This window comes from Malaclemys terrapin, chromosome 10 (assembly GCF_027887155.1).
Source record: "Malaclemys terrapin pileata isolate rMalTer1 chromosome 10, rMalTer1.hap1, whole genome shotgun sequence".
Lineage (NCBI taxonomy): Eukaryota > Metazoa > Chordata > Testudines > Emydidae > Malaclemys > Malaclemys terrapin.
In genome coordinates, this window is record NC_071514.1 from 67,143,483 (window position 1) to 67,171,032 (window position 27,550).

Genomic DNA, 27,550 nt, shown 5'->3' on the forward strand with positions numbered 1-27,550 from the left:
TGTTTTACAAATAAGGAGACAGTTGAGCCCCAGAAACTCCCAGGTGCCCTTATATTTTAATTGAAAAGACAGACTATATTGGGGGCAGATTCAGTTCCTGTCTCACGGGCCCACGCTTTGGCTTTCACACAAGAGCCATCCAGCTGGGCACGCGCACCGCAGGCCAGCGCTCCGGCTGCCCCCGTGCAAAGGTTTGCAGCGGCGACGTCCGCTCAGGGCGCAGGTGTTTTCACTCTGTGCCGTGACATGGCGCTGAAAACGCCTGGGCGAAGTGCAAAACTGCCCACCCCAGTGATGCTGCCTCGCCCCCCCCCCGGGGCTGGATTCCTCCCTTTGCCCTCCTGGCCAGGAGCCAGGTAGGGCTTGTCCCGCTGTCTCCCCTTTGCTTCCCCCGGCTGACCCCTCGGGCCCCGCCCCTCGTGCGGAGGCGGCACCTCCCCTCCCCTCCCAGCCGGCCCGGCCCCAGCGCTGGCTCCCGGGTCTCCCTATCCCGAAGCGGAGCAGCCACCTGGCGTTTCGGGACGCGGCTGCAGTTAGGCGGACGCTATGGCCGAGGAGCGGGACGTGTTCCTGAGAGCCCGGGGCAGGACGCTGAGCGCCTTTCGCCAAGGTACGCGGCCGCCCGGCCCAGCACGGGGAAGGGAGGCGGCTGGCGCTCGGCGCCCGGCGGAACGTTTGTGCGGGGGCCGCGGGTTTCCGCCGGGCTCGTGTCACCGGGGCGCTACCAGGCTTTGGGGGGACGGATGCGCAGGCCCCGTCTGGCGGGGCGCGGGAGGCGCGGGTGAGGGTCTAGGAGAGCGTGCAGGTGCGTTGGCTGCGGGGTGCGGCTGGCCACTAGGAAACGGGGCCGCCGAGTGGCGGAGGGTCACGACTCTAGCAAGGCCTGTGGAACCGCGGGGCTCCGGCCGCGCCGTTGCTGTGGGGCCTGGTGGAAGGGTCACTGTCTTCCCAAGCCGCGGTGGAGGGGGTCACGGGTAGCCCCCGCCCGCCCCAGCGCAGCAGGAGGGCGCTCCACGTACACTCCCGCCCGTCCGCGCCGGGACTCCGCGGTCTGAGGTGTCCTACACCTGTGAACTACCAGCGATAAGATGACTCCGGTTCCCATTGCCCTGCTCCACTTACTGCAGTGCCCCTCAGCGCGAGCGATTAACTCTGTTAGACACAAACATCAATCCATAATATCAAATACCAAATATGACATAGAGTTGGCCGCTAAGTCGAGTAGGCTGCCTCCCTCGGTAGTTCATGGCTGGTGTGTTTGAGACTATTGACTGCCCCTGGCCCATTCATACCACCTCCTAGTAACGCTTAATTCTTTGTAAGTGGTCTGGGTGATGATCAGTTTGTGTCTTGATGTATGAGTTTAAGCATTATGTCAGCTTTCATAATTACACATAGTCCCAGGTAGTTTATGGCTAGGTTAACAAAGATTGATATCTTGAAAGTCAGATGTAGAAAAGGTGTATATTTTATCTCTGTATTTGTCCTTGAATTGGTTTGCTGAGGTGGCTAGAGGGCTAAGGGCACAAAGCACCAGGCAACTTTGTCATATTTTCTTGCCTTCTTGGTGTTCATTGGAAATATTTGGTCTTACTGCCAAATTTAAAAAACAAAATCACCAATTTTGAGCCTGTGAAATACATGTTCACTCATTCTGGCAACCTATTAGTTACTGATGGGCTTGGTGGTTTGGAACAAAGCACTTAGCATTCTTGGAACAGGTAATAGACCAGCCCCCTGGTTACATCAGCTGCATAGTGAAATCTCAAGGAAGGAATATCCAGTAACTGCGAAAACATTGCTGAGCAAAACTAGATCCAAAAACTTAATGAAATATGGTTGTATGAGAAGAGCAACAAACAAACTTGTCCCAAACCGCATTCTTTACAAGTGTTTTCTTTTTGCCTCATATCATCTGGTAACTTGGTATTCTTCAAATACCTCCAATAAAATCATCTTTCTGCAAACCAGTATTGGTTTGGACTTACAAACTTGTGTTCAGTGTTTATCTGCCACCTCTAGCTGAGATGTTTCCTTGTTCTAGATTTAGTCTGTTCTTTTGAAAAAGGCTAAAGTTCAACGGAAGAAATGTTTAAATTATAAATAAAGTGCTGGAAAATGCAGATCCCAGGCTCCATAGGCCCAAGATTCTTCCATCTGAAAATGAAAAATATTTGTTCACATTTTGGGCTGGGTTTCCCAAATGTCTTTGTTAATCTGTTCCACAGACATCATTCTATTCACGAATCTCTCACCTACTTTGAGATGCCTCTCACTTGTAATGTTATTCTGGCATAATATTTTTTTCAAAAAACATGAAAACGCTACACATGGGCCTCATTTCCTTTTCTTATTGTTTCTTTTGCTAATCTCTCCTGCATTCTATCCCAGAATTTGTGTACTCAGCTTTCACACTGCTAGTTGTAAATGGATCCGTATTGACTTTAGGCTTTTTTTTTTTTTTTTTTTTTTTTTTTTACTCCAAATTCCTCATTGTCTAGAACAATTATAGTGTTTCAGTTAAGCTGCTTGGCCCTCTGTAGGTTAGATAACTAATTTTGCCAAAGAAATCACACATTTTAAAATGCTTGGTTTGCCCAATATAGTGTATTGTAAACAATTTTTTTGGAATTGTATAGTGCAGTTTGAAAATGTGATCATACTTATCTAATGCCATAGCTAGGGCCCTGTCAATTTCACGGTCGTAGGATTTTAAAAATTGTAAATTTCATGATTTCATCAATTTAAATCTGAAATTTCATGGTGTAGGGATCCTGACCCAAAAAGGAGTGTTGTCTTGGAGGGGTGGGGGGGTCGCGGTACTGCTACCCTTACTTCTGTGCTGCTGCTGGTGGCGCCACTGCCTTCCCAGCTGGAGAGCAGTGGCTCCTGGCAGGGAGCCCAGCTCTGAAGGCAGAGCTACCGCCAGCAGCAGCACAGAAGTCGATGGCATGGTATGGTTGTCATGGGTTCCCCTTGGGGTGCCACCTGGAACTGGTGTACCACTGAGCCCCTGACCAACCAGTCTGGGCTCCCACTCACACTACTGCTGTGACAAGCTGCAAAACTTTCCAACTTGCACTTTCACCAGCATTCATACATGTAGGGGCATACCCAGCTGCAGTTACACACAGGCTCTCTAACCACCAGCTTCCCAGCCTGGGACATCAGAGCAATACTGTCCTGCCCTCGTCAAATCTGGCCCGTATATGGGTTTAATACCCGGTCTGCCTCTTCCTCAATGTGAAGAGAACAATGCACACTTATAACCAAGGAGAGATTTTCCCCAACCACTCTAGTCACTGGTGCTCACTGGTTTAGATTAAAACAAAAACAAGTTTATTAACTACAAAAGATAGATTAAGTGATAGCAAACAGATTAAGGCAGATTACCTAGCAAATAAACAAAAATAAATGCAAACTAAGCTTAATATACTTGATAGATTGGATACAAATTAGCAGATTCTCACCCTAAGAGAGGATACAAACAGGCTGCAGATTCTTAAGGCACAAGCTGCATTAGCTTTATAGCTTGGGCTTCTCAGGTCTTTATACACAGGCTAGAAATCCCCTTAGCCTGGGTCCAGCATTCCCTCCGGTTCAGTCTTTGTTCCTCAGGTGTTTTCAGGAGTCTTCTTGTGTGGGGAATGAAAAACCACAGATGATGTCACTACCTGCCTTATATAACTCTTACGAATGGCAGGAACCCTTTGTTCCAAAACTTGGTTCCCAGACCAGTTTGTGGAAAAATACTGACATCTCAAGATGGAGCCCAGCATCATGTGGCCTGGTCACATGTCCTCGTAGAGTCATACCAGCCATCACTCAGGCTGTTGGAAGCCTTCTCAGGAAGGCTCACCAGGTGGAAGATAAGCTTCTCCTAAGGCCTATTGTTCTCCCTAATAGCTCATTGCCCTGAATAGGCCCTTCCCAACCACTTTCTAGACTGAAAGCATCTTGTCTAGTGGGCATTACCTAGGTGTAACTACATTTGAAATACAGAGACAGTCAATATTTATAAGTTCAGATACAAAAATGATACATGTATACAAATAGGATAATCCTATTCAACACATTTTAAATTTCCCAATGACCCCTCAGAGACTTACCTTGCATAAAATGCATCATAATTCTGCTACAACCATATCATAATAATATCACTATGAAGAGTGGGGTGCAGTGTCATAATGGTATTGTCACCTTTACTTCTGCACTGCTGCCTGCAAAGCTTCAGTCAGCCTTCAGTCAGCAGCTGCCACTCTCTGCCCACCCAGCTCTGAAGGCAGCAGCACAGAAGTAAGGGTGACATGGTACGGTATTGCCACCCTTACTTCTGTGCTGTGGCTCGTGGACCGCTGCCTTCAGAGCTGAGTGTTTAGCCAACAGCCGCTTCTCTTCTGTGCTGCCTTCAGAGCTGGGTGGCTGAAGTAAGGGTGGCAATACGCAACCCCCCTAAAATAAATTTGCGTTTCTTCCCCCCCCCACCCCTCGGCAACTCCCTTTTGGATCAGGACCACCAGTTTGAGAAACGTTGGTCTCCCCCATGAAATCTGTATAGTATAGGGTAAAAGCACACAAGACCAGATTTCACACAGGGAGACCAGATTTCATACTCTGACGTGTTTTTCATGGCTGTGAATTTGGTAGAGCCCTAGCCATGGCTCCGTAGAAGCACAGCGAACTTCTAAGCGCAAAGGATTTGGAGGAATAGGCAAGATAGTTTTCAACTATCCTATAGGAAGCAGGCAAAATAGAGAAAAGTGATTGTATAAGTGGCAGTACTGGCAAGCAGCCACTAGTTTGTGGAGTAGAAAGAAGTATGTTAAGGGAAAGGAATTTTTTTGTTACTACCTTGGAACTCTTTGTTGCAAGTGACTTTTGTGGAAAGTTCTGCCAGATGCACGTTATGCTTATGTAATAAAATCTATATATTGTGGATAATCATTTGAGAAAAGCCTTCTATATATTTTTTTAAATGAGGCTTTAAAAATTCCTCAACTTATTTTATGTTTAGAATACACTATTTTATAATTGCTAGTTAAATAAGAAACACTTAAAATAAAAAATAAATAAAAAATAAATTAATGGAGATATCCTATCTCCTAGAACTGGAAGGGATCTTGAAAGGTCATTGAGTCCAGCCCCCTGCCTTCACCAGCAGGACCAAGTACTGATTTTTGCCCCAGATCCCTAAGTGGCCCCCTCAAGGATTGAACTCACAACCCTGGGCTTAGCAGACCAATGGTCAAACCAATGAGCTATCCCTCCCCTCCCCTTACTTAATTTTAACAGCATTAAGACCACCCTAACTTATTTAAAGATGATTTAAGAACTAGCTTGTTTTTCCTATCTCTTCCCAAAGGTGAGATAGGAATATCACAGTTGTTAGAGTCCCAGCCACTATTTCCACCTTGTTAGCAAGTTTTGTGATGCTTTGGGTGATGGATGCTGTATAAAAATAAATTTGTATGTCTCATCTAGGGAAATACACACTTCTCGGGCCAACTCAGATTTTCACAACAATTAGGCAAACTTATGGCAGGTTTTGACTAATGCACCATGATTTCACGTTGCCATAACATATTCCACTCCCCTCCAAGCCTTTTAAAAAACTTCTCTAAAAAGTCCATGTTTTATATAATGGGATTAAATGTTAACATTTGGGGGTGAAGATGAAAAGGAATAGAAAATCCAGTGGCAAGAGGTCAGCCTTTCACAGTACTCAGTGCACGCAAACCTATTTTTCTTAATCAGGTTAATAGATGCCACTCACATACACTTATTGTCTAAGTATCATTTAAATCTTTGTATTTTGCTAATGCATATTGTAAATATATATAAGAAACTTTTTTCAGCAGAAGGTCATGGAACAGTTTACCTTGGACAAGAAGCAAAAGCCTCTTACATACATTCTATGGTGGTTGCTAAGGCAAGACTTTATTAAATAACCCTCTGTCTTCTGGTGGTTTGCCTGATAGATGAAATCAGTCTTTGTACCGGCTCATAGAAGCAATAATGGCAGCATTTTTTAAAGGCACAATTAGTGAGTATTTTTGAGTATTGAACTGGAAATTATAAATTATTTACTAAAGTGTTCTCCAACCTTTTTACGCCCAAGATCACTTTTTGAATTTAAGGGCAACTGAGGCTCTACTGCCCCTTCCCCAAGGCCCCGCCTCTTCCCCAAAGCCCCGGCCCCCTCACTCCATCCCCACCCCTTCTCTTTCGCTTGCTCTCACTCACTTTCACCAGGCTGGAGTAGGGGTTTGGGAGGAGGTGAGGGCTCATGGCTAGGTCCAAGGGGTTCACAGTGTGGGAGGGGGCTCTGGGCTGAGCCTGGGGCAGTGGGTTGGGGTGCAGGAGGGGATATGGGGTTCTGGCTCTGGGAGCGGGCTGAGGGTTGGAATGCGGCCTCCCGCTGGGCAGCACTTACCTCCAGCCGCTCCCAGTTGGTGGTGCAGCATGGCTGCCACTAAGGCAGGCTTCCTACCTACTCCGGCCCCATGCCGGAGGCCAACATGCTCCTGCGGCCCCTGGGGAGGAGCCCAGGGGCACATGGCTCCATGCGCTGGTGCTCTCTGCAAGCACTGCCCCTGCAGCTCCCATTGGCCACAGTTCCCTGGTCTCAGCCAATGGGAACTGCGGGGGTGGTGCTTGCAGGCAGGAGCAGTGTGTGGAAGGAGACCCCTGGCCGCGAAGCTGCACTGGCCACTTCTGGGAGCGGATGGGGCCGGGGCAGGCTGTCTTAATGGCAGCCCCACTACACCATGGGAGATTGCGATCAACTGGGAGATCCTCTAGGATTGACCAGTCAATCATGATCGACTGGTTGGTGACCACTGATTTAGTAGAAGCACTTTATTTTTGAAAAACAAGCTGGCTCTGGGCTGATAAGAGTGAAAATACATTTCCTTGGAGGAGAACTGCAAAGCAGGAGGGAAAAGTTTTGCCCCTTTACCTTCTTTCTGATGTATGAAGATTGTCTTGTTTGTTTCTTTAAAAATATTAGGGTCTCACGTCTCTCCCTCTGAGTCAGCATCCTCTCTCCCACTTCACGCAGAGGGAGATCTATAGCTTAGCTTACAACCAAGTGTAATATCACTTAAAACCTTCCAAGATTTTGCCAGGACCCACCAACAAAGGAAGGGAATTGGGAACCCGATATTTGACATTCCATGTTTTAAAAACAAACAGAAGGCAAGCTTGGGGTAATTTTTATTTAAATGAGTGTAAGTGACAACCCACAAATATTTTTTTGCTTTGCAGTTCTTGTTTAACCATAGTTAGCACGCAAGACAGGTTATTTCAGTGTTAATTTGTGGGGTTGTGGGGTGGTGAGTTGAAATCCCTTGAACACTTGTCTGTCAACAGGCATGGCTGTTTCTTGGTTCTGTTTGGTTTAAATCCTTATATTGTGCTCATGCCCCTGGCATTTCAGTGCCATAGTGCCCATGTAGATATTGTTGTCAAGAAAAATGAATTTTATATGGACTGTCTTTATTTCACGAAGTGTCATGGTGTCTGAAAATGCCATGGTTGGTGTCTCAAGCCAAATAGTTAGACACTAACTTATATAAAGTGTAATATGACCAACTTATATAAAAAGTGTATTCACATCTCTAACATGGGAAAATATGAGAGAACCGAAGAATGGCAGAGAAGATTTCAAAAAGTCACACCAAGACATCAAGAGCTCCTTTCTGAAGACCATGAGTAAAGGCTTAAGACCCACACAGGTCACTGAAATGCCTTTCCTTGTGCCAGATCAGTCTTTCTTCTAGTGAGCTTTCCTCCTGCTGTGCATTGCTACTAGTGTGTTAGGATTAATTCATTGAGAGGTCACAGAAAAAATGAGATTACGTTGAGATTGGTTCCCTCTTCTAAGTTCTCATTATTAAGTCCCAAGGAAGCTATCTCCTGTGTGTGCATGTAGACATGGTTGGAGTAGAACAAGAAGCAGAAACTGCTACTGAAATAGGGGCACAACAACATGACATTCTGGAGCTGGCCACCTTCTTTGGCAGTTGTTTGGTATGCATACCAGGACTGGAGGCACTGGTGGACTGTTTTGATTTGTGCGTAGTGTTTCCCTTTTAAAAAAACCCTAAGCTGCCATTGTGTAACTTTAATGGGGTGTAGAAGGGAGAGGAGATGTTATATTCACAACAAATTGTAGTCAAAGATCAATACATTCAGCCGAAAATGAAAAATTAAGCTAGAACCAGTATGGAGAAATGTTCCCTGTGTGGTGATTTCATATACTAGTCTAATAACTCCTTAAATAGTGTTGTGTCACACCACCATATTGGGAAAACCCAAGGGTTTTTTTGAGTGACCTTGTAAATAAATAAATTCTCAGCTGGTAGAGGCTTAGAGCAAAGTGAATGTTATATCCCTGTCCCCAGAGGGACTGGTTCTTGACAATTCTAGTTCCTGTATGCATTTGTGGGGCATAGAATTCTTCCAGAGTAAGAGATTTGTGTTACTGTAGGGAGAGCTGTGGCACAGGCTATCTCTGTTGTTTGTTTAGGGATCATTTGAGTGGATATTGAGTCATAGGGACACTAGATCAATTTAATTTTAAAATGTGAAACCATGCACATAACTTCAGAAAGTGAAACCTGAACTAGGAAATGTGAATTTTTACCACTGCATGTAGCACCTCTGTAGCTTGGAAAAAGGAGTCAAGAATTCAGCCTTGTTGACTAGCTAAACTTCTCGGCTGAGATTCCAGAAAGCTCCACCCAGGCAGATGTCTTTAAGCCGTTTTGTGCTTTCAGGATTCTGAGCTCATTTGGGGCCTTGTGCAACCTCCAGCATAAATTGGAGCAGCCAGTTAGCTGGCTATTCCACAGCCCAGAATCCCCCAGAGCGCTGTGCTATGTCCCTGTCCCTTCATGACTCAAGATCCACTCTTGGCATGCCCCTCATTCCAGGTTTTCAGAGGGTGTAGCATTGAGTCACGTTTGATAACTCTGTGTGGTGCCTGTTGCTGAGGGGATTTTTCCTTGACCCCTTGTGGGGAAGGAGGGCAGTGTCCCTCCACAGTAACTCATTTAGGCAGCAAAACTTTAAACTATGATAACATAAAGTAAGACTAGAGGTTATTTGACAGTAAGACTTTGTATGTAATGGGAAACACAACTCACTTTGTAGTGAGACATTCACCATAGTTTAGTCATTGATGAGATGCTAATAGCTTTTCAAAGAAGTTACTCAAACTTGTAATCCAATGACAATAGAAAGTCATTTTATTTTACTTCTTGATGCCAAGTGGTGGTGGATTTAGAAAGGCTAAACTAAAAGCATTGGGGAAGAAATCCTGTATATACAGGAAAAAGAATGGGGAGTACTTGTGGCACCTTAGAGACTAACAAATTTATTTGGGCACTTTCTTTAAATGAAGCCCACTTCGTCAGATACATGCAGAGGAAAATATAATAAGATATTTTTTGTGTGTGTGTGTATATATATATATGTGTATATATATATATATATATGTGTATGTATATATATAAAAAAATACACACACACACAGAGAACATGAAAAAATGGGGGTTGCCATACCAACTCTAAGGAGACTAATCAATTAAGGTGGGCTATTATCAGCAGGAGGAAAAAAACTTTTGTAGTGATAATCAGGGTGGCCCATTTCAAACAGTTGACAAGCAGGTGTGAGTAACTGTAGGGGAAAAATTAGCATGGGGAAATAGTTTTTAGTTTGTGTAATGACCCATCCACTCCCAGTCTTTATTCAAGCCTAATTTAATGGTGTCCAGTTTGCAAATTAATTCTATTGCTGCAGTTTCTCATTTGAGTCTGTTTTTGAAGTTTTTTTTGGTTGAAGAATTGCGACTTTTAGGTCTGTAATTGAGTGACCAGGGAGGTTGAAGTGTTCTCCAACTGGTTTTTTTAATGTTCTAATTCTTGATGTCTGATTCGTATCCATTTATTCTTTTGCATAGAGACTGCCCGGTTTGGCCAATGTACATGGCAGAGGGGCATTGCTGGCACATAATGGCATATATCACGTTGGTAGATGTGCAGGTGAATGAGCCCCGGATGGTGTGGCTGATGTGATTAGGTCCTATGATGGTGTCCCTTGAATAGATATGTGGACAGAGTTGGCAACGGGTTTTGTTGCAAGGATAGGTTCCTGGGTTAGTGTTTTTGGTGTGTAGTTGCTGGTGAGTATTTGCTTCAGGTTGGGGGGCTGTCTGTAAGTGGGGACTGGCCTGTCTCCCCAGGTCTGTGAGAGTGAGGGATCGTCCTTCAGGATAGGATGTAGATCCTTGATGTGCTGGAGATGTTTTAGTTGGGGGCTGAAGGTGACGGCTAGTGGCGTTCTGTTACTTTCTTTGTTGGGCTGTCCTGCAGTAGGTGACTTCTGGGTATTCTGGCTATGTCAATCTGTTTCTTCACTTCAGCAGGTGGGTATTGTAGTTTTAAGAAGGCTTGATAGAGATCTTGTAGGTGTTTACCTCTGTCTGAGGGATTGGAGCAAATGCGGTTGTACGTTAGAGCTTGGCTGTAGACAATGGATGAAAGTTGGAGGCATGTAGGTAAGTGTAACGGTCAGTAGGTTTCCGGTATAGGGTGGTGTTTATGTGACCATCGCTTATTAGCACTGTAGTGTCCAGGAAGTGGATCTCTTGTGTGGACTGGTCCAGGCTGAGGTTGATGGTGGGATGGAAATTGTTGAAATCATGGTGGAATTCCTCAAGGGCTTTGATGGTCACATAAACACCACTCTATACCAGAAACCTACTTACCGCTATACAGGGCTGGTGCTACCAATTAGGCAGACTAGGCGGTTGCCTAGGGCGCCAAGATTTGGGGGCGCCAAAAAGCTGTGCCCCCAATTCTTTTTTTTTTTTTTTACAGTGTTCCTACGCCCCCTCCCCGAACGTGAGGTCACCACTCCACTTCTCCCACCTCCCAGGCTTGCGGCACCAATCAGCTATTTGGCGCCGCAAGCCTGGGAGGGGAGGAGAATTAGAGCGGGAGCGGCGTGCTCAGGGAGGAGGCGGAGCAGAGGTGAGCTGGAGTGGGGAGCTGCTGCTGGGGGGGGGGGTGCCTCAGCTCGGGGGGGAGGGGCGGGGAGCTACCGCAGGGTGGGGGAGGGGGGACACAAGGTGGAAGTTTTGCCTAGGGCGAAACTTCCTTGCACCGGCCCTGCCGCTATACTTACCTACATGCCTCCAGCTTTCATCCAGACCAGATCACACGATCCATTGTCTACAGCCAAGCTCTAACATACAACCGCATTTGCTCCAGTCCCTACTCGTTCTTTTTGCTGATACAGACTAACACAGCTACCACTCTGAAACCTGTATATACAGGAATACTTTAGGGAAACAAAGGAACAACAGCTGTTTGAAAAGTACGTAGAATGGTGGTTGAACAGTCAAAATAATGGGAACCGGCTGTTGCAGAATTTTGCATCTTTTAAAAATACATTTTAGAGTGATTACCAATGCCATAAAAGGATCATTCAAAGCTGTAAAACCAAAAGTCAGCACGCACACCTTTACAATTTAGGGCACTCTGCATATCCCGCCCAGCACGTGAAGAAATTCTAGTGGTTCCTTCGACTTCTGTTGCTTAGAGAATAATTAGTGTTCTGCATTTTCAGTTTTTATTTGTTTAAAAAAAATAAAAATCTGGGAAATTTACAGTGTTTATTTTCCAAACATTAAAACTGGAATGAAATCAGGTTAAAAGAGCAAAATGGGGAGGGGGAAAAAGAAAAACAAAAAAACTTTTGTAATATGCACATTTTACTACAGTGTGACTGAAACTTTTTTAAATGTACAAAGGTATGTTTTGTCTTTCTCAGAGCTCGTAGTTTTTCCAGAAACCTGTCATAGTCTGCTGCAGAATTCACCTTGAGAAAGGGGTAAAATACCTAAATGACATTCCAAAAAGAATCTTTGGCACCAAACACTTCAGAGTTCAGATTACAGGTCATGGTCATCTCCCATTTCTTGCTGAGCATTGTGTTGAAGGTTTTGAATGCTTTTTTGGTTTTCTCATGCTCTGGGGTCAGAAGGATTTCCAGAAACTGCTGGGTTTTCTTGATGTATGTTTCTCTTGCAGCTGAGATTTTGGTTGTCAGGATCCAGTAAACATCTGTATTTGCAAATGTGTTGGCAATAGCTGGAGAAAACACCAGTGTTTTCTGTGTGTCACACAGTGATTCCAAGTTTTCAACGATGAATATTACCTTGGTGCACAGAATCTGGAGGTCATTCTGGTTATTTGCTAGTCTCGTCAGTGTTTCCGCTTTAGAACCAACAAACTCAGGATGATCTAGGAGATGCATTAGCACAGTCCACACATTATTTACATGATAGTCAGCAAAAAGTACAAGCTCATCAGCCAATGTGGCACAACAGGGGTAGGTAATCAGCAGTCGACTCTGCACTCGTCTCGCACTGTGTAAAACAAAGCCTTCAACTTGTTCGCATGCTTGAAAATGGCCCCAAACCTAATGATGCAAGATTTCACATCTTTCATTTCTTCTGTAGCAGTAGCTGTTGACAGCACAATGTTAATAGGATGAGCAGGACAGGTAATGAGTAGAAACTCCGGGTTCTGATTGAGTTTAATCTCCTGTGCAAATTTAGCCATGGAGGAAGTCAAATCTGTGTTAGTTGTGGCCACATTGTACCAAGTTAGTTGGTACATCTCAAACATGTCAGTTACTACTGTGTCACATCAGCACAAAATAATTCACTTTGAAATAAAAAAAAACTAAAACAAAAGGCCAAGAATTGGATGGTCCAAGGCATCAGGAGACTCGTCAAAGATCAGACTAGACATCACATTTCCATCAGTTCATTCTATCAGTTTAGATACAAGTATCGTTATTTTCTTTCAGATATTTGTGAGTGAGGTTGTCTGCATTCGGAAGGGTTTTTGTTGGTGGACAATATTGTTGCACAAAGTCACCAATAGGCTCCTTTGCAATTAACAGTGGTTGTCTGGCAAAACAGAGCACACACAAATTCATTGATACAATTATGCTGTGTCCTCTCTTTCATTAAAACCCTGGTGAAGCTCCTGATATTGAGTGCTTATCCCAAAGCTCACTTTCTTCTTTAAGCTACTTGTGTTGCTTGCTTTCGACATGTTCCTTTATTCTGTCAGCATGAGCACTGACCTCAATGCTGCAGTAACTGCAGCACAATGCATCCTCTTCACTCTGGTCTTTACTTTTCTTGAAAATTTTTAAATACTGATTTTCTTGTTGGTATTCAGGCACAAATTTGCATTTTTGTCCCATATTTACCTTCTCTTTATCTATGGAGGATTAATTAATTACATTCAGCGCCGCACTAAACAGATGCAAAAAAAATAAGCGGGCAGTGTCTCCTTGTGAGCCAGTCGTACTACGATATTAACATTGTTTTTTTTGTTTTTGTTTTTTTCCCCCTGACTTCCGTCATGTGTGTTCTGTGTTTTACACTGAGAAACTGTTTCAACCTCAGAGCTGCAGGAAACAGCAATCACATAAAGCATCAGTGTTTAACAAAAATAAATACCTGAAAAAAATAGTGGATTGATTTAAACTGGTGTAAATCAGTTAAAACTGAACTCCTTTTAATTTAAAAATACAACAAACAAACAAAAAAAACCTAGTAATTTATTGGTGAAAATTGGTAAAAATTGAAAACATGGAACACCAAGAATAATCTAGCTTCTGGAAACAGAAGTGTATCCTTCTCCTCCTTATTGATTAAAACTCAGTTAAAAACTTTTACACCTTTTGCCGCACCTGACACATGTTTGTGGAGAAGCTATTAATCTGTTTCTCATGACTATGTGTGGGAATTAGGAATTAGTGATGTTGCAGTACATTATTCAGACATTGGCCTTATTTGAGACTATAGCATTACAGCCACCATGGAGATGGTGAGCCAGTGTTTAATTCTCTGGACTCTGCTAAATTATATGTTGTTTCAACTTCAACTAAGATGGAAAGGATGCTCACTAATGTGGAATATCTAGTCATTTGATGCTCTCCCTTTGAATAACTCTCGTGTTTGTGATTATATAACCTACCCAACGGGGTATGAAAAATGTACCTGACCTCCAGTAGCACTGAGGACTAAAACACCTAGCTAGAATGATACCTGCACACTCTCAAAAAAGCCATTGCCTGTTGCAGTTTTGTACTTCAAAACTGCTGTGCAGTATCTAATTGTTATGTTGTCCATGAACATTTTATTTATGAATAATCTTTCTTCACACAGGATTTTGCAGAGGTTTACACTAAACTAGTGCAAACTGTGTGTAAAGAGTGGTTTATCTTGGATTATCTTAAATCTATTCCTAATCAATTTAAGATACAGTATAATAAGGCTGGTTTAAACCAAAATACATGAGTGTACTTTTGCATTACTGTAACCAAATTGGTTTAAAATTGCACCAAGTATTAATTAAGAATTAGTAAACTGGTGGAGCTCTGTGTAAATAAGCCCTGTTTTTTTTAAAAAGGAACTTACTACTTGGACTGACCAAATAGCAGAAAAAACTGTTGACTATATTATGTATTGATCTTCTTTATTGTTTACTATCTAGCTGATCTAATACTACAAAAATATAGCTATTGACTAATTTCCGTGGCATTGTTGACTAATTTAATCAAACAGTATATTAACCAAATACTGTTTGCCCATCCCTGCTTATTGCAACTCTCAGTTTTGATATATCTTCTTCCCCTTCCTGGCTTCACTCAATTTCTTTTTTTCTATTATAATAGGTGATGGTGTAACTTTTCCTACATCGTTTCAGTTTCTCTTTCCTCTGTTTATTTGCAATCCTTCCATTCCCATGTCTCTTTCCCTTTCTCCATTATAAGTTCTTCTGCCACTTCTCCTCATAGAATCTCTCTGTATACGGAACTTCTCTTTTCTAATGTATCCCAATAGTCTCTCTGTCCCCATATCACTCACACCAATACATGTACATTTAAGTCATGGGAACTTTCATACACCTATAAGGTAGAAGACTAAATTTACTAGTCAGTAACTAATTAGTATGAAAAAAGTAGATGCCCTTGTTGTCAGGGACAGTAATCTGGTGATGAGCCAACTGTGTAGCTCAAGTTGTTGAAAAAGGGGTGGGTGCTGGGATTCTTTCTTTGACCCTGTTCAGGTGGTTCATTTTTGTGTAAACCTCTGTTTAGTATGTGTCTGATAAAATTGAAACCCTCAGCCTTCTCTAGCTTCTGGAAGAGAGAAATACTTTCTCCTTGTTCCTCTGTGCTGCTGCATGGGCATTTCTGATAGGGTGCCTTATACTCTACTTTTCCTAGAGACTCCACTTTTGTATTCTCCTGTAGTGCTTGCCTCCTGTATTGCTCAGAGCTTTCCAGAGCAGCAGTGAAACTGACTTGGTTCTTATCAGTTTCACAGCTGCCTACAGAGTTTCAAACCCTCCTTTTCCTTACTAAGTCACAGAACATGTCTTCTGAGTTAGAACCCTCAGAGATGCAGGCTTCCTTAACTCATCTTTATAGCTTTTCACTTCAGAAAATCTAAGTTGATTTCTCTGCCTAAACAATGTCTTCGATGCAGCACATAAACTGATTTTTATGACAGTCGTATTTCTCATTTTCCATGCAAGACACATGAAATAAAAACCTAAATTATGTTGTGTCATTCAGCCAGTTCCAAAAGGATTCTATAGAAAACAGATGGATTGATGGATCATTTCACTTCTCTGAATAAAAACCTGTCTGAATGAGTTTTCTAATTTGAAAATGTTAAAGGTTGCATTTCAGATTTAAAAACTGATGGATAAAGGTTTTCAGCCTGTAAAATGTGAGATTTAGAGGTATTATTAATGTACAAGAGGACGATGACTATATGAATTGATAGATGATGTAAGCTGACTATAAATTGTTTTATTTAACAATTACATTTTAAATTAAGTGAAATGTAGGAACCTACATTTGGCAAAGAGATGTGGCACTAATGGCAGCAGTTAATAACTTAGAACTGATCCTGACATCTTTTGCTGTTGAAGGAGAGGAAAGTGGAATGGCGTGTGTTAAGAATAGCAGTTACTTTTGCCAGTCTGTGTGCTGAGTTTCAATGTTAAACAATTTTTTTAAAAAGTGTTTCCTCCTAAAGGATCCCCAAATCAGGCTACTTATTTAGTTGGCTAAATATGGGTTTAGGAGCCTATTTTTTTGACATTTATTTTTGATTTTTAAGGGCTTAACTGAAAAAAAACTGACTTTTGCTGTAGGTTGCCTAGAAATCAATGTAGCTACCTTGGAAGGATGAAGTTCTGAGCTCACCTTCATAACATTTGAATCTGTAGTTCCAGGGGCGCTGAGTGTGTTTCTATGCTGGCCTTTTATATTTTTATTCCACTATTGCAGTTGCCACTATTCCAACTATTATGTTGTGTAACCCTGGTCAGAGAGAATTCTGGTGGAAATACAGTTCTCCTTGTTCTGAAGCACTATATAGGTAGACTGTGGGTTTTTCATTATGAATTTAATAAAAACAAACCCACCCACTTATGTAATAAACAAGCTCCAGGACTTCAGACAGCTACCAGTGAATGTTTTAATTGTAGATATTAAAGCAAGGATAAAACTAAAAGGGGTAAGACAAAGGGCTTGTCTACACCACAGGTTAGTTGGTACAACTTATGTCACTCGGGGATGTAAATAAGTTACACTGACCTAAACGCCGGTGTGTACAGCGCTATGTCGGCAGGCGAACTTCGGTGCAGCTGCGCCATGGTAGTGTTTCTAGTGTAGACTAGCTCAAAGTGAGAGTCAGACATACCTTAAAGAAGAGCTTAAAAGGGAGAAACCCAGCTGCAGTAGTCCAAAACCAAACACTTGGAATGTAAGATAATGCCTTTAGACAATCAGGGCAGCAACAGTATACTTTTGAAAAGTTTGTACTGTGGTTTAGAGAAAAGTTGGGACACCCACGTTCTCTTATCTCTAGCAGAATATGGTCTTAGCTATTTATGGACAAGAAATGAGAATTTTTTTCTTAGCCTGCTTTGCTATCTACATTATTTAAGGGTTTTTTTTCAATACCCATTACTGAGATATCTGAAGCACAAAAGTACAAAAAATTAACTGAAACTACAAAAATCCTATTCTTTCTTCCATAAGTTTCTGATCTTAAGTGGAGCGAGGGGGAAGCTGTACACATTTTAGTTTGCCTCCAGGCTCATATATTTGTATTCTAGGTTTCAGTCAGGAGCCATTATGAGCATCCTAAATTAAGGTTTCCATTTGACCCTTCCAATTCTCACTAATGACTTTGAGGCCCAATGTAAATGATCGAAGCTAGCAAATAAACAAACAAACAAAATAAATTATTTATAATATTTCATAGTATATTAGTAAATGTTCTGTAGCACTTTGAGACCGAAAAGCAGTTCAGTAATAGTAATATGAGATCTCCCTATAATGCCGTGTTATGGGAGTGGGGAGAGCCTTTTGTAAGTCTAAATAGTACACCTAAAATGTATGCGAGCAGGCTTGAAAAATTTGCCAGAGAATTAAAACTACCAGCCCAAAGTTCAAGTCAAGGAGGAAGGTGATGTGCCTGGACCTCACTGCCAATTGACCTTATGGGTATGTCTACACCACAGTTAGACTCCTGCCTCTGGCCTGTGCCAGCTGACTTGGCCTTATGGGGCTCGGACTGCAGGGCTGTTTATTTGTAATGTAGCTTCCAGGCTCAGGCTAGAAGCCCAGGCTCTAGGACCTAGTGAGGAGAGAGGGTACCAGCCCGAGCCTAGGAAGGTTCCTGCCCAAGCCTCGTAAAAGCAATTCAGCTGGCATGGGCCAGCCCAGAGCTGCTGGGAATGAGGAAAGAATGCTGCGATTCCTACTGGGTTGCTGTCCTGCATCCTATAAAGGGGATGGGTCTCTAGCTAGCAAATTAATGTTTCAAGCTTTCTCTAGTATGGTAAGAGCAAAAAGCATTTATCATAGTAATAATTTAAGTGGATTCCTTCTGACACCATAAAATGTAGTGTACATTTTTAATTTAATTAAAAAGGCAATAATTGAAAATGAATCTCTTATGTTCCATGCTATTGAGCTATGTTGTAGTCCTAAAGTTTTAAGCACCTTTTGCTTTGTTGTTGGTATGCTTTTTCCTCTAGTCATCCTGTAGCCACAAGTCAGCATTGCATAATTACAATAAATAAAAATGCTCTAATCTGTTATAGGGAAATATTATGCTTGTGCTTACTCTATTAAAGTATTGTGTCTACTGTATTAAAGTGGCCTTCATTTAAAGAAAGTTACTCTTCACCTTGATAATACAGGGAAAATTTCCTTTCCCTTTAAGATTTTACTAATATATATATATATATTTTTTAAAGATGATGAATGTCAATGGAAAGCCCCTTTCTACTTCATCCAAGGAGCGGATCCCCAGTTTGGACTGATGAAAGCCTGGGCAATTGGTGACTGTGACAATGGAGGTGATGAATGGGAAGAGGAGATCAAATTAACAGAGCAAGCTGTGCAAGCCATTAACCAGTTAAACCCCAAGCCCAAGTTCTTTGTACTGTGTGGTGACCTCATACATGGTATGCCAGGTAAGACTGTTAAAAATCTACACTGGTAGTCATATTCCCATTTTCTTTTTTAATTTTCGATGTGATATACAATTACCTTATCTTTACAGTCAGGCATAGTATAAGATACTATATAGTATCGTGTTCTCATGGATGTGTACTTCTAAGCCCATGCTTGAAGTAGTATTCTGACCTCTCCAGTTGATTCCCTGTGCCATTCATGCATTCTAGCTCTGCCTCTCTGTTAGTAACTTCTTCCTGTAGCTTAGAGAAATTTGCTGTTAGAATGAAATATAATTTTCAAGAGGACATATAAAAGTACTTTCACCAAAAGTATTACTTTCATAAACAGTATAGGGACTCCAGCCAGGTGACAGAGCAATACTTGGGAGAGAACCAAAGAATAGACACACATTTGAGTACCTAAAGGGAGTTGAGTTTGGGGCCTAATAGAAAATCTTCAGCGAGATATTTCTAATGCTTAATAGAACCTTCATCTTAAAAGTAATATACTCGATCTTAAAATGCCCTAATACAATTCAGAGAGTAGAATTCTAATCCATTATTGCAGGACCATGAGATCAGACTAGTGTTATATACTGAAGCAGGCTACAACAGAACATATACAAATATGGATTACAAGATTCAGCTGTTCCTTACTTTTGCAACTAGACCAGTAAATTTTCTTTACCATAACTGTTCTTTTTGTTTAAAAAGAACAATAATTTTACTGGAAGTGTATAAATAGTTTCATAGACTTCATGGGGTTTTCTTATTTAAAAACCTCAACATCTTGGCAATTTTAATTAGAAGCCCTAATTGACGTTAGGGGGTTATAGGCCACAGAATTTTTTTTTTTTTTTAAATCTGTACATGGTTTTGATAATAGAAAAGCATAGGAAACCACCAAATTTAAACTTCCTAATGAAATAATCTGTTAAACTAAGCAAAATAACATAAAAGTATTGGATAGTTCAAGCAATTGATCATAGGATCTGGTCTTTCATTTCTAGGTCACTTCTCTGGTTTATTTAAATGCAGGCATCATTTAAAGTATTAACTCAAGATGCTGCTGCTTACAATTTGCTGTCTCTTCCATTTTCTTGTATTTTGCTCTCACTCAGGATCACTGGTTGTTAACATTTTATGAATTGTTGATTGTGTGTTTTATTGTTATCTTTCTCCAATGCTTTGGATTAAAGGTGCTCCATAAATAAAGAGAATATGATGTAATCATAAAATACTTAATTTCAAACAAAATTATAGTTACACAGTGGTAAAAATATACAGTATGTTTGGTATTTAGGTTGTCGTATAGGATTTCCCTTCACTTTTTAAATTGAACATCATAAAATCAATATAAAATTGTAAAACTTTTTTCTCCCTTCTGAGGGAGAATGACTAAAGGGTCATGATCCTACATCAATGGAGGCAAAACTCCCATGAACTTCAGTACTGCAGCAGATAACTTGCTAATCTCTCCATTGCATAAAGGATTGCCATATTTTTTTTTTTTAAAGAGTCTGACTTTCCCAGTACAAAATTGTAATGAGATTTTTCAACAAATATCCCCAGTTTGTTTGTTTGTAGTAATATTCCAAATTTGTTGCTTCCGGTATCTCCGGGGAGGTAGAGGGGGGCAGGGGGAGGAGAGAGAGCGCACAGGGGAAACTCCAGAAACCAGCAATAATATTTCTGCTGCATCTGTTTGGAGGACTTCCAGTCACCAAATTAAATAATGCAGTAACCTAATATAAAACTGGTATGTTGGATTTCACCTTGCATGGGTATTTCCTGAAAGTCATTAACATAAAATGGCTCTTAAGCCTCTGAAAAGAGTTTTGTCTACTCAGGACTCATGTCCATATAACAAGCTCCATCATAAGTAGTCCTCTTGTTAAAAATTTCAGAGGGACTAAGGACTGAGTGGGCGTAGAGCCTGATCTATCCTCTCATTTCTAGACAGTGTCTGTACAGATCAGGTTCGGGCAGGACAGACTGCAGAAATATGTATGTTGTCACCCTTGTAATTTTTTTTTTGGTGGGGTAGGAGTTGGATAGTGGACTTTTCCAACCAGTATTATCTGTCTAGCACAGTGATACTGAGACTGACTCTTGTGAACTGCAAGTGGCTTTTTTAATGTGTCTCCTGTAGCATGTGATATTAAAACACTATGTGATTTTTATTATTAACCAGTCTAAGTTATTAACCAATCAGGATGCCTTTACTATTACTTTTTTTACTTACCCAATTGTAGTTGATAAATAATACTTGTTTGGTCATTTTGCTGTGAGAATATATACAGATATAAAAAACTAAATATTTCCCCGTCACACTGTTTAAATATGAATATATAATACTATAGTAAATGAAACCACGAATTCACACTACTGTGGCTCTTTTGGGTAATGTTGATCGTTAATTTGACTCCCGAACCACTGAGGTCTAAGTATCACCGGTCTGGCAACTTTCATGAACATAGGGCTCTCATTTATCGTAAAACTTAAACAAATTTGTCAGAATATGGCAAATTGTTATCAAATAGTCATCTTAGTTACAAAATATATGAATGTTAAACTGAACAGATTGTAGAGCTAAGACTACTTATGTTCTGTATAGTGTATTTGCTATGCATTGTATAAATATTGGCAGCAGCCTATTGCAATTTCCAAGTAGTAGCAGGAGGGAGCAGTTTCATTTGGCCTTTCACCTTTGTCTCATCTCTTCTTTCTGGTGTAAAGATAGCTAGTAACTATAGGTAGTACAGGTATACAAAGTATCTAGCTTTGATACTATGTAAATATAAACGTAATCTTAAATCAATGAAGCAATATTCTATACATCTGCTTTATGCTTATTAGACACTTTATGGAGAGCTAAGGAAATAGTCTATTAAAGGAAAGTGTAGCTCCTACAAGAACAGCTTTCATTGCTTTACATTCTGTTTACATGTGTTTAAGTTTATACGAACGATTTACTGACGCTTTTTATAAATACATTTTATAGCCAGTAATTTGTCTTTCTGTCTAAACTGAAAAGAGACAAAGATGCTAAAGTAAATCATTCTTTGGCTAAGAGACTGCGTGTGCAATCTCATCACGGACATAAACTCCGTCAGTGTTCTTTGGATGTTTGCCCAAAAGGTCATTGAGACTTGCTTGAAGCAGCAAGTGGAATGGAAACACAGTCAGAAAAATATTCTATAGAAGATAAGTACAAAAAGAAGGATTCTGGTTTAATCATAAATGAATGAACATAAAAATATGGATGCCTTGGAGGAACTGAAATTTTTGGTGGGGTTTTGTATTTTTTTTCCCTAACATTTTCTTTCACTTATTTGCAGTAAGCTTTTGGAATAATCTTAAATAAAAATTATTTCAAAAGGAGAATAAATGGAATAATAAATCAACTAAAAGAGAAGAAAATTTTGAAAACAAATCCAAATCCTAAAGAAGTCATAATGAAACACTTACTGAAAATGTTTTGAGAAATGTGTGTGAAAACAAGTCTGGATGGCTGATGGATATTTTATTTCTTTTTTTTTAAAAAATACAAGGCATTTTGCAATGAATAAAGCTCTTGGTTTCTTAACAACTCATTTGCTGTGCTTTCTCCACCAAAATTTCAATCCCCTGACATTAGAATTAGTTGCTACAGAGATTTTTATCTGATATTATCCTCTCTAATTTCTCTTCTGATACACACGAGTGTTTGTAACACACTGTTCTTTGTTACCTTTCCGCAGTCACATGGTTTGGGTCAAGATTACAAAAAAAAAAAAATACCCTGTCACATGTCCATTGACTCCAATGGCTATTGTTATGCTTGGATTTAATATTTTTTAACCACAATTAAAAATCAAAGAGTGACATTCTCTTGTCATTCAGAGGTGCCATAATTAGACTGAAGCAAAGCTAAATCAGCAACTGATTACTGTGAAAAAATGACCTGATTATGGAAATCATCATAGGACTACTTAAATTGGTCTGTAAGTGCTTTCACTTTGTTATGTCAAGAATTTGAAGTTGTAGAAAAACCTTCTGCGGCATTAAGGAGCAAAAGGCAAACTGCTTGAGAATTTAAGTATTTTTTGTTATGAATAATTAATTGATTTTTGATGTTTCAAAAATTACCTCCTTCCAAGTAACACATTTCTGCGATGTATAACCAGCAATAATCGGAGGTCTTAAAACTTAACTTTTAAAATTCAATCCAACAGACACTTCTATCTAAACAACGGGGAGTATACCCGCATAGCCATGGCACTGTAGTTATGTTGACACAGCTGTGTCTACACTGTGGGGTTGACATCAACTTGAAGGGCTTTTTCCAACAGTGAGGAACACCACCTCCACAAGTAACTGTAGTGCTGTCAGTGGAAATGTTGAGATGTGGATTTTTCATAGCCCTAAGCAACTTAGATATGTCGACCTAAACTTTAAGTGTAGACCAGGCCCGGGACTGCTCATGTGTGTGAAGTTACTCAGATGCATCAAGTGTTTGGAGTATTGGTATCTAATACTATTTTTGTCAGGTTTTTTTACTTTTCCTTTTACTTCTTTCTGATTTCACTATTTTTATCACCATTCAACACAAGATTTGGATCTACACTAATGCATTTGTAGTGAAGAGATACTGACTTCATTTCATGCTTTTCCGCAGTGGAGTTTTTCTACTGATCTATGTCAATTTGTTTAATCGTTTTAGTTTCATCATGTATTAGGAGGAAAGGCTAAAAAATGTTTCCTCAATGGACATAAATCACCAAAGGCATAAGAGGAGGCAATCCTTGATTTCAGTCTGACAGTAGTGAATTTGACTCATTAATATTTCTAATTGATATATATCAAATTGATACAAGCTCTCTAGTTCAGTTGTGGTTTTAAACTACACTTAAGCTGACAAAAATAATGTTAATCAAAGAGTACTACAGTTGTTTTCCCAATATGGTTTTTGCTTAAGAATGTCAGATTAAAGTTTGAATACATTTTTAGCATCCATTGATTTCATATTATTATCTATGCTCTCTTGGATTGTATTTAAATTTTTCTATGCTCAACTTCCATCTCAATCAGTTAAAAAAACAAAAAACCCTACCCATCTTAAATACATTTTTAACTAGGAGGAACACATGAAGTATGTAGAACTTTGACTGACTGAATTGTAAACCACCACAGATTTTTGGTCAAAATGATGTCAAGACCTTTAAACAGGGACTCCAAGAAGTCTCAGGATTCCAACAGCTAAGAGTGATGAATAGAATCCTGATCAACTAAGCTAGGAAGCAATCAAGCAAAACACTTGTTATCCATTACACTCGCTATTAAAGGAGCTAAGTAATCAGTGCCAATGTCTCAGTATGTAGATGCTGATTAAAAGTGATTTATACTCAGAACATTATTTTGAAAAGTTCGTCTTGATTATGTAATCAGAAATAGTGTTACCAAGAATAGTTAACCTAGTATTGTGGTACTAAATCAAGAATTTTACAAAATACAGTTGCAGTATAAGGTATTACTAAAAATAACTTTTTCTACAAGCTCCTTAGATATTTATAACTAGATGTATTGTGATCACTGAAGATTTTTTTCCCCTAAAGACTTCCATGTGTATATTAAGTCAGCATAATTTGGTATAGCAAAAATGTTAACCTGCAAAGCACAAAAATGCCATTGATTGGATAATTTGCTTGTTTCACTGCTTTGCTGTAACTTTCCAATGATCGTATATTGAATTCTCTAAATCTTCCTCTTTAAATTATAATTTTTCATCTTTTTTAATCCCTAGTGCAGGCCTACACTACAGCTAGGGTCGACACTCTGAGATCGATTCACTGGCGGTAGATTTAGCGGATCTAGTGAAGACCCGCCAAATCGACAACACATCTCCCTCCAGTCGATCCCTGTACTCTACCCCTGATGAGAAGAGTAAGTCGACGGGCGAGTTTCTCGTGTAGACCGCATGGTAACTCGACCTAAGGTACATCGACTCCAGCTATGTTATTCAAGTAGCTGGAGTTGCATAGCATAGGTCAACTTACAGCGGTAGTGTAGACATAGCCTTAGAAAGTTGTTTCTGCCAAATAGCATTTCCATTATTTTTATGAACTAAATTTTAATACATTATAATAATTTTAGCCTTAACATAGGTTGTCAATTTTAAATTTATTTTAAAAAATAAATACAACAGCCCTGTATTTAACTTACATTAAAAATTGTTTTTTATTTATTTTTAAAAAAATAATTGATTTTTATCCATCCTGGTGGTCATATTATGGAAAAACCTGTACAATGCAATGGAATAAATAATATAGGACAAAATGTTGAGTCTCTTTAATGACATAGGCCAAAGGATGATGTACTCTTAAATTCTCCAGGTGCAATGAGAGGTTCTGAAAATTTGGCTTAGGCTAAATTCCACTTCTTTCAAATCTATGTGCCTCTGTTGGAAAATCCCACTGGACCTGCATCTTTAGGTGCCTAAGTACCTTTGACTATCTGTCTCATAGCGTCCAGCGCAAAGTGAATAAAAATAGGACTCTTGAATTTGATGTCTTTAGGTTTAATTTCTACTCTGGGAGTAGAAATTTTAAAATTACATCTAGATATTATTTATTAATTTCTATTATAAAATTAATAAACAAATGTTAATATATAATGGGCAACCTTGTCAGGAGCTGACTTTTTTTGTCCACTAATGGACTTGCAGCATCCATTGTCAGCTTCAGAATATCAATCATGTTGCCCTTTTCCAGTTACGTGGACATGGTATGTATGTCTTAGTCTGCACTCAAACCTACATCCTTCACTAAGGTGGTTTGGTTGAATCCCTAAACTGTAAAAACCCCAGTTCTGGAATATAAATTTTTTGCATGGATCAGCTAGCAAAGGTGTCTTTTCTTGAACCCTGCTGCTGGACACCTAGTACCTTCTCTTTGATGTGTCTAGTTTGCATTATTAAATGGCCCAAAGAGGACTAGAATTGCCATCTAAGGTGAGATGGAAGATGAAGTAAGTAAATTAATAAATAAATTGGGGATGATCTGAAAATCAGAACTGTTTAAAAGCTGAAACAGCTGAAAGGACACATTTCCTTTTAGCACTCTGATCCCCTTTGCCATTCTGTGGGAGACGACCGATGGACAGGCTGTGATGGTTCTTTGTGCTGCATTTTGATTTAACGTAGGATACAGTGCTTCCCTCTTCATTTCATAATAGTAGTTTTATTTTGCCAATTGAAAATGGCTACAACAGACTAATATGTCAAATACAAAGGGCTGGATTCTTTGCTGGGGTAAATCATCATAATTCCATTGAAGCTGAGAGGTTTACACTGATTTACACCAGCTGAGAATCTGACCCCAAATCTTTTGTACAGCTGAGTTGCCGTGAGGAAACTTGCTTACATTCTGTAACTTCCTTATGACACTACTGCTTGTTATTAACTTGATATACACCTTGTCTAGTAATTGAATCTTGTAAAGTCCACTATATGATAGACTATTAGGGCAGGTGTTTAATTGTGTTTTCATGAATTGTATGGTGAGTGTAAGTACATGCTGTGACCTCTTACATGCTTCAATTATCTCCAACTGTAAATTAGATATAGCTGTTAGAGACTAAATGAAACAAGTCTTGTCTAATAATGTTTATAATCTAAAAACAAGTAGAACCTGATTAACTTGATCTGTTAGCAATGTGATAATGGACCAATGAACAAATGTTTATGCTTTCACTGTTTTAGATCAATGCATTTGTGTTCATATGTTAATTAGAAAAAATTAAAATCACTAGAACTGGAAAGTATTATGGTACTTCAGCTTCATTGTGATTACATATGCTAATTGATCTGGTTAAGTGAAGGAATAAATAAATCCCTAATCTTTGTCGGAGAATAACAGAGTTCTCACTTTTTCGTTTGGGTACAGCGAATCAGATACTTTATTTTCTCTCTATCAATTGCATAGAGGGAGAGAGCTAAACAGGTCTCTCAACAGGTAAACAATTACAGCAAGCATTTATACCTTTTGTTACAGACAATAATGAGCAACAGCTGCATTTTGTTTATACATAGGTCATTCTGATATCTTGTGTTGCTCACTAATGTAGACTCTTAGTCTACATTCCATATTATCTACACATTGTCTACACAAGGTCGCAACAACTTCTCATACAGTTCTTTCCCACTCGCCTCACACATTCCTCACTTCTACAAATCTCGCGTTATTAGGGTTACAGTTAGCCTAACTCTTGCTAACGAACTGTCATGCATTGCATCCCCTTCCTGTGAGTTCTTTCTCTGCTTCCACATCTTTAATGTCTGCTAAAGTGCTGCTCAGGTCATAATGTGCTAAGTAATCTGACACTAGCATCTAGTTAGGCAAGCCCTAGTAGTAAGACTCTTCATTCTCTGCATATTTGTTCTCATTTTTAGTCTTGTATCCCTAGGTTGCTGAATTCAACCCTTTCTAATGGTCATGCTTCTTATTATAACACTTTTGGGAAAAAAAAAATTGGCTGTGGCTGAGGTGAATTGATCATAATGAGTATGGTCCTGTGGTTAGGGCACAGGAGTGGTGATGGGGCAGTCAAGGTTCTTTTGCCATCCCTACCATAGAGTTCCTGTGTGGTCTGGGGTTAGAGCATGAGTCTGGGAACTGGGAGATCGGGATTCCAGTCCTGGCTCTGCTAATGACTTTAGATCAGGGATGGGCAAACTTTTTGGCCAGAGGGCCACACTGGGGTTGCTCAACTGTATGGAGGGCCGGGTAGGGAAGGCTGTGCCTCCCCAAACATCCTGGCCCTCACCCCCTTTCTGCCTCCTCCCACTTCCTGCCCCCTGACTGCCCCCCTCAAAACCCCTGACCCATCCAACCCCCCCTCCCCTTGTCCCCTGACCGCCTCCTCCCAGGACCCCCACCCCCATCCAACCCCTCTGCTCCCTGTCCCCTGACTGCCCTCCCCCCATCCACAC

The 27,550-nt window shown here is 40.4% G+C and overlaps 1 protein-coding gene across 3 annotated transcripts in view; it reads left to right on the forward strand.

Annotated features, from left to right (window-relative positions):
* The first annotated feature begins 432 nt into the window (after positions 1-432).
* Positions 433-27,550, forward strand: part of CPPED1 (calcineurin like phosphoesterase domain containing 1) — an 89,477-nt gene continuing 62,359 nt past the window's right edge. For 2 of the 3 annotated variants that reach the window (XM_054042718.1, XM_054042721.1), the window contains exons 1-2: positions 433-610; positions 18,379-18,597. In XM_054042718.1, coding sequence (XP_053898693.1) covers positions 547-610; positions 18,379-18,597 — 283 coding nt within the window. In that variant the 5' untranslated portion in view covers positions 433-546. Of the gene's footprint in view, positions 611-720; positions 806-18,378; positions 18,598-27,550 lie in introns of those variants that run through there. The other variant, XM_054042720.1, reaches the window with a different exon arrangement.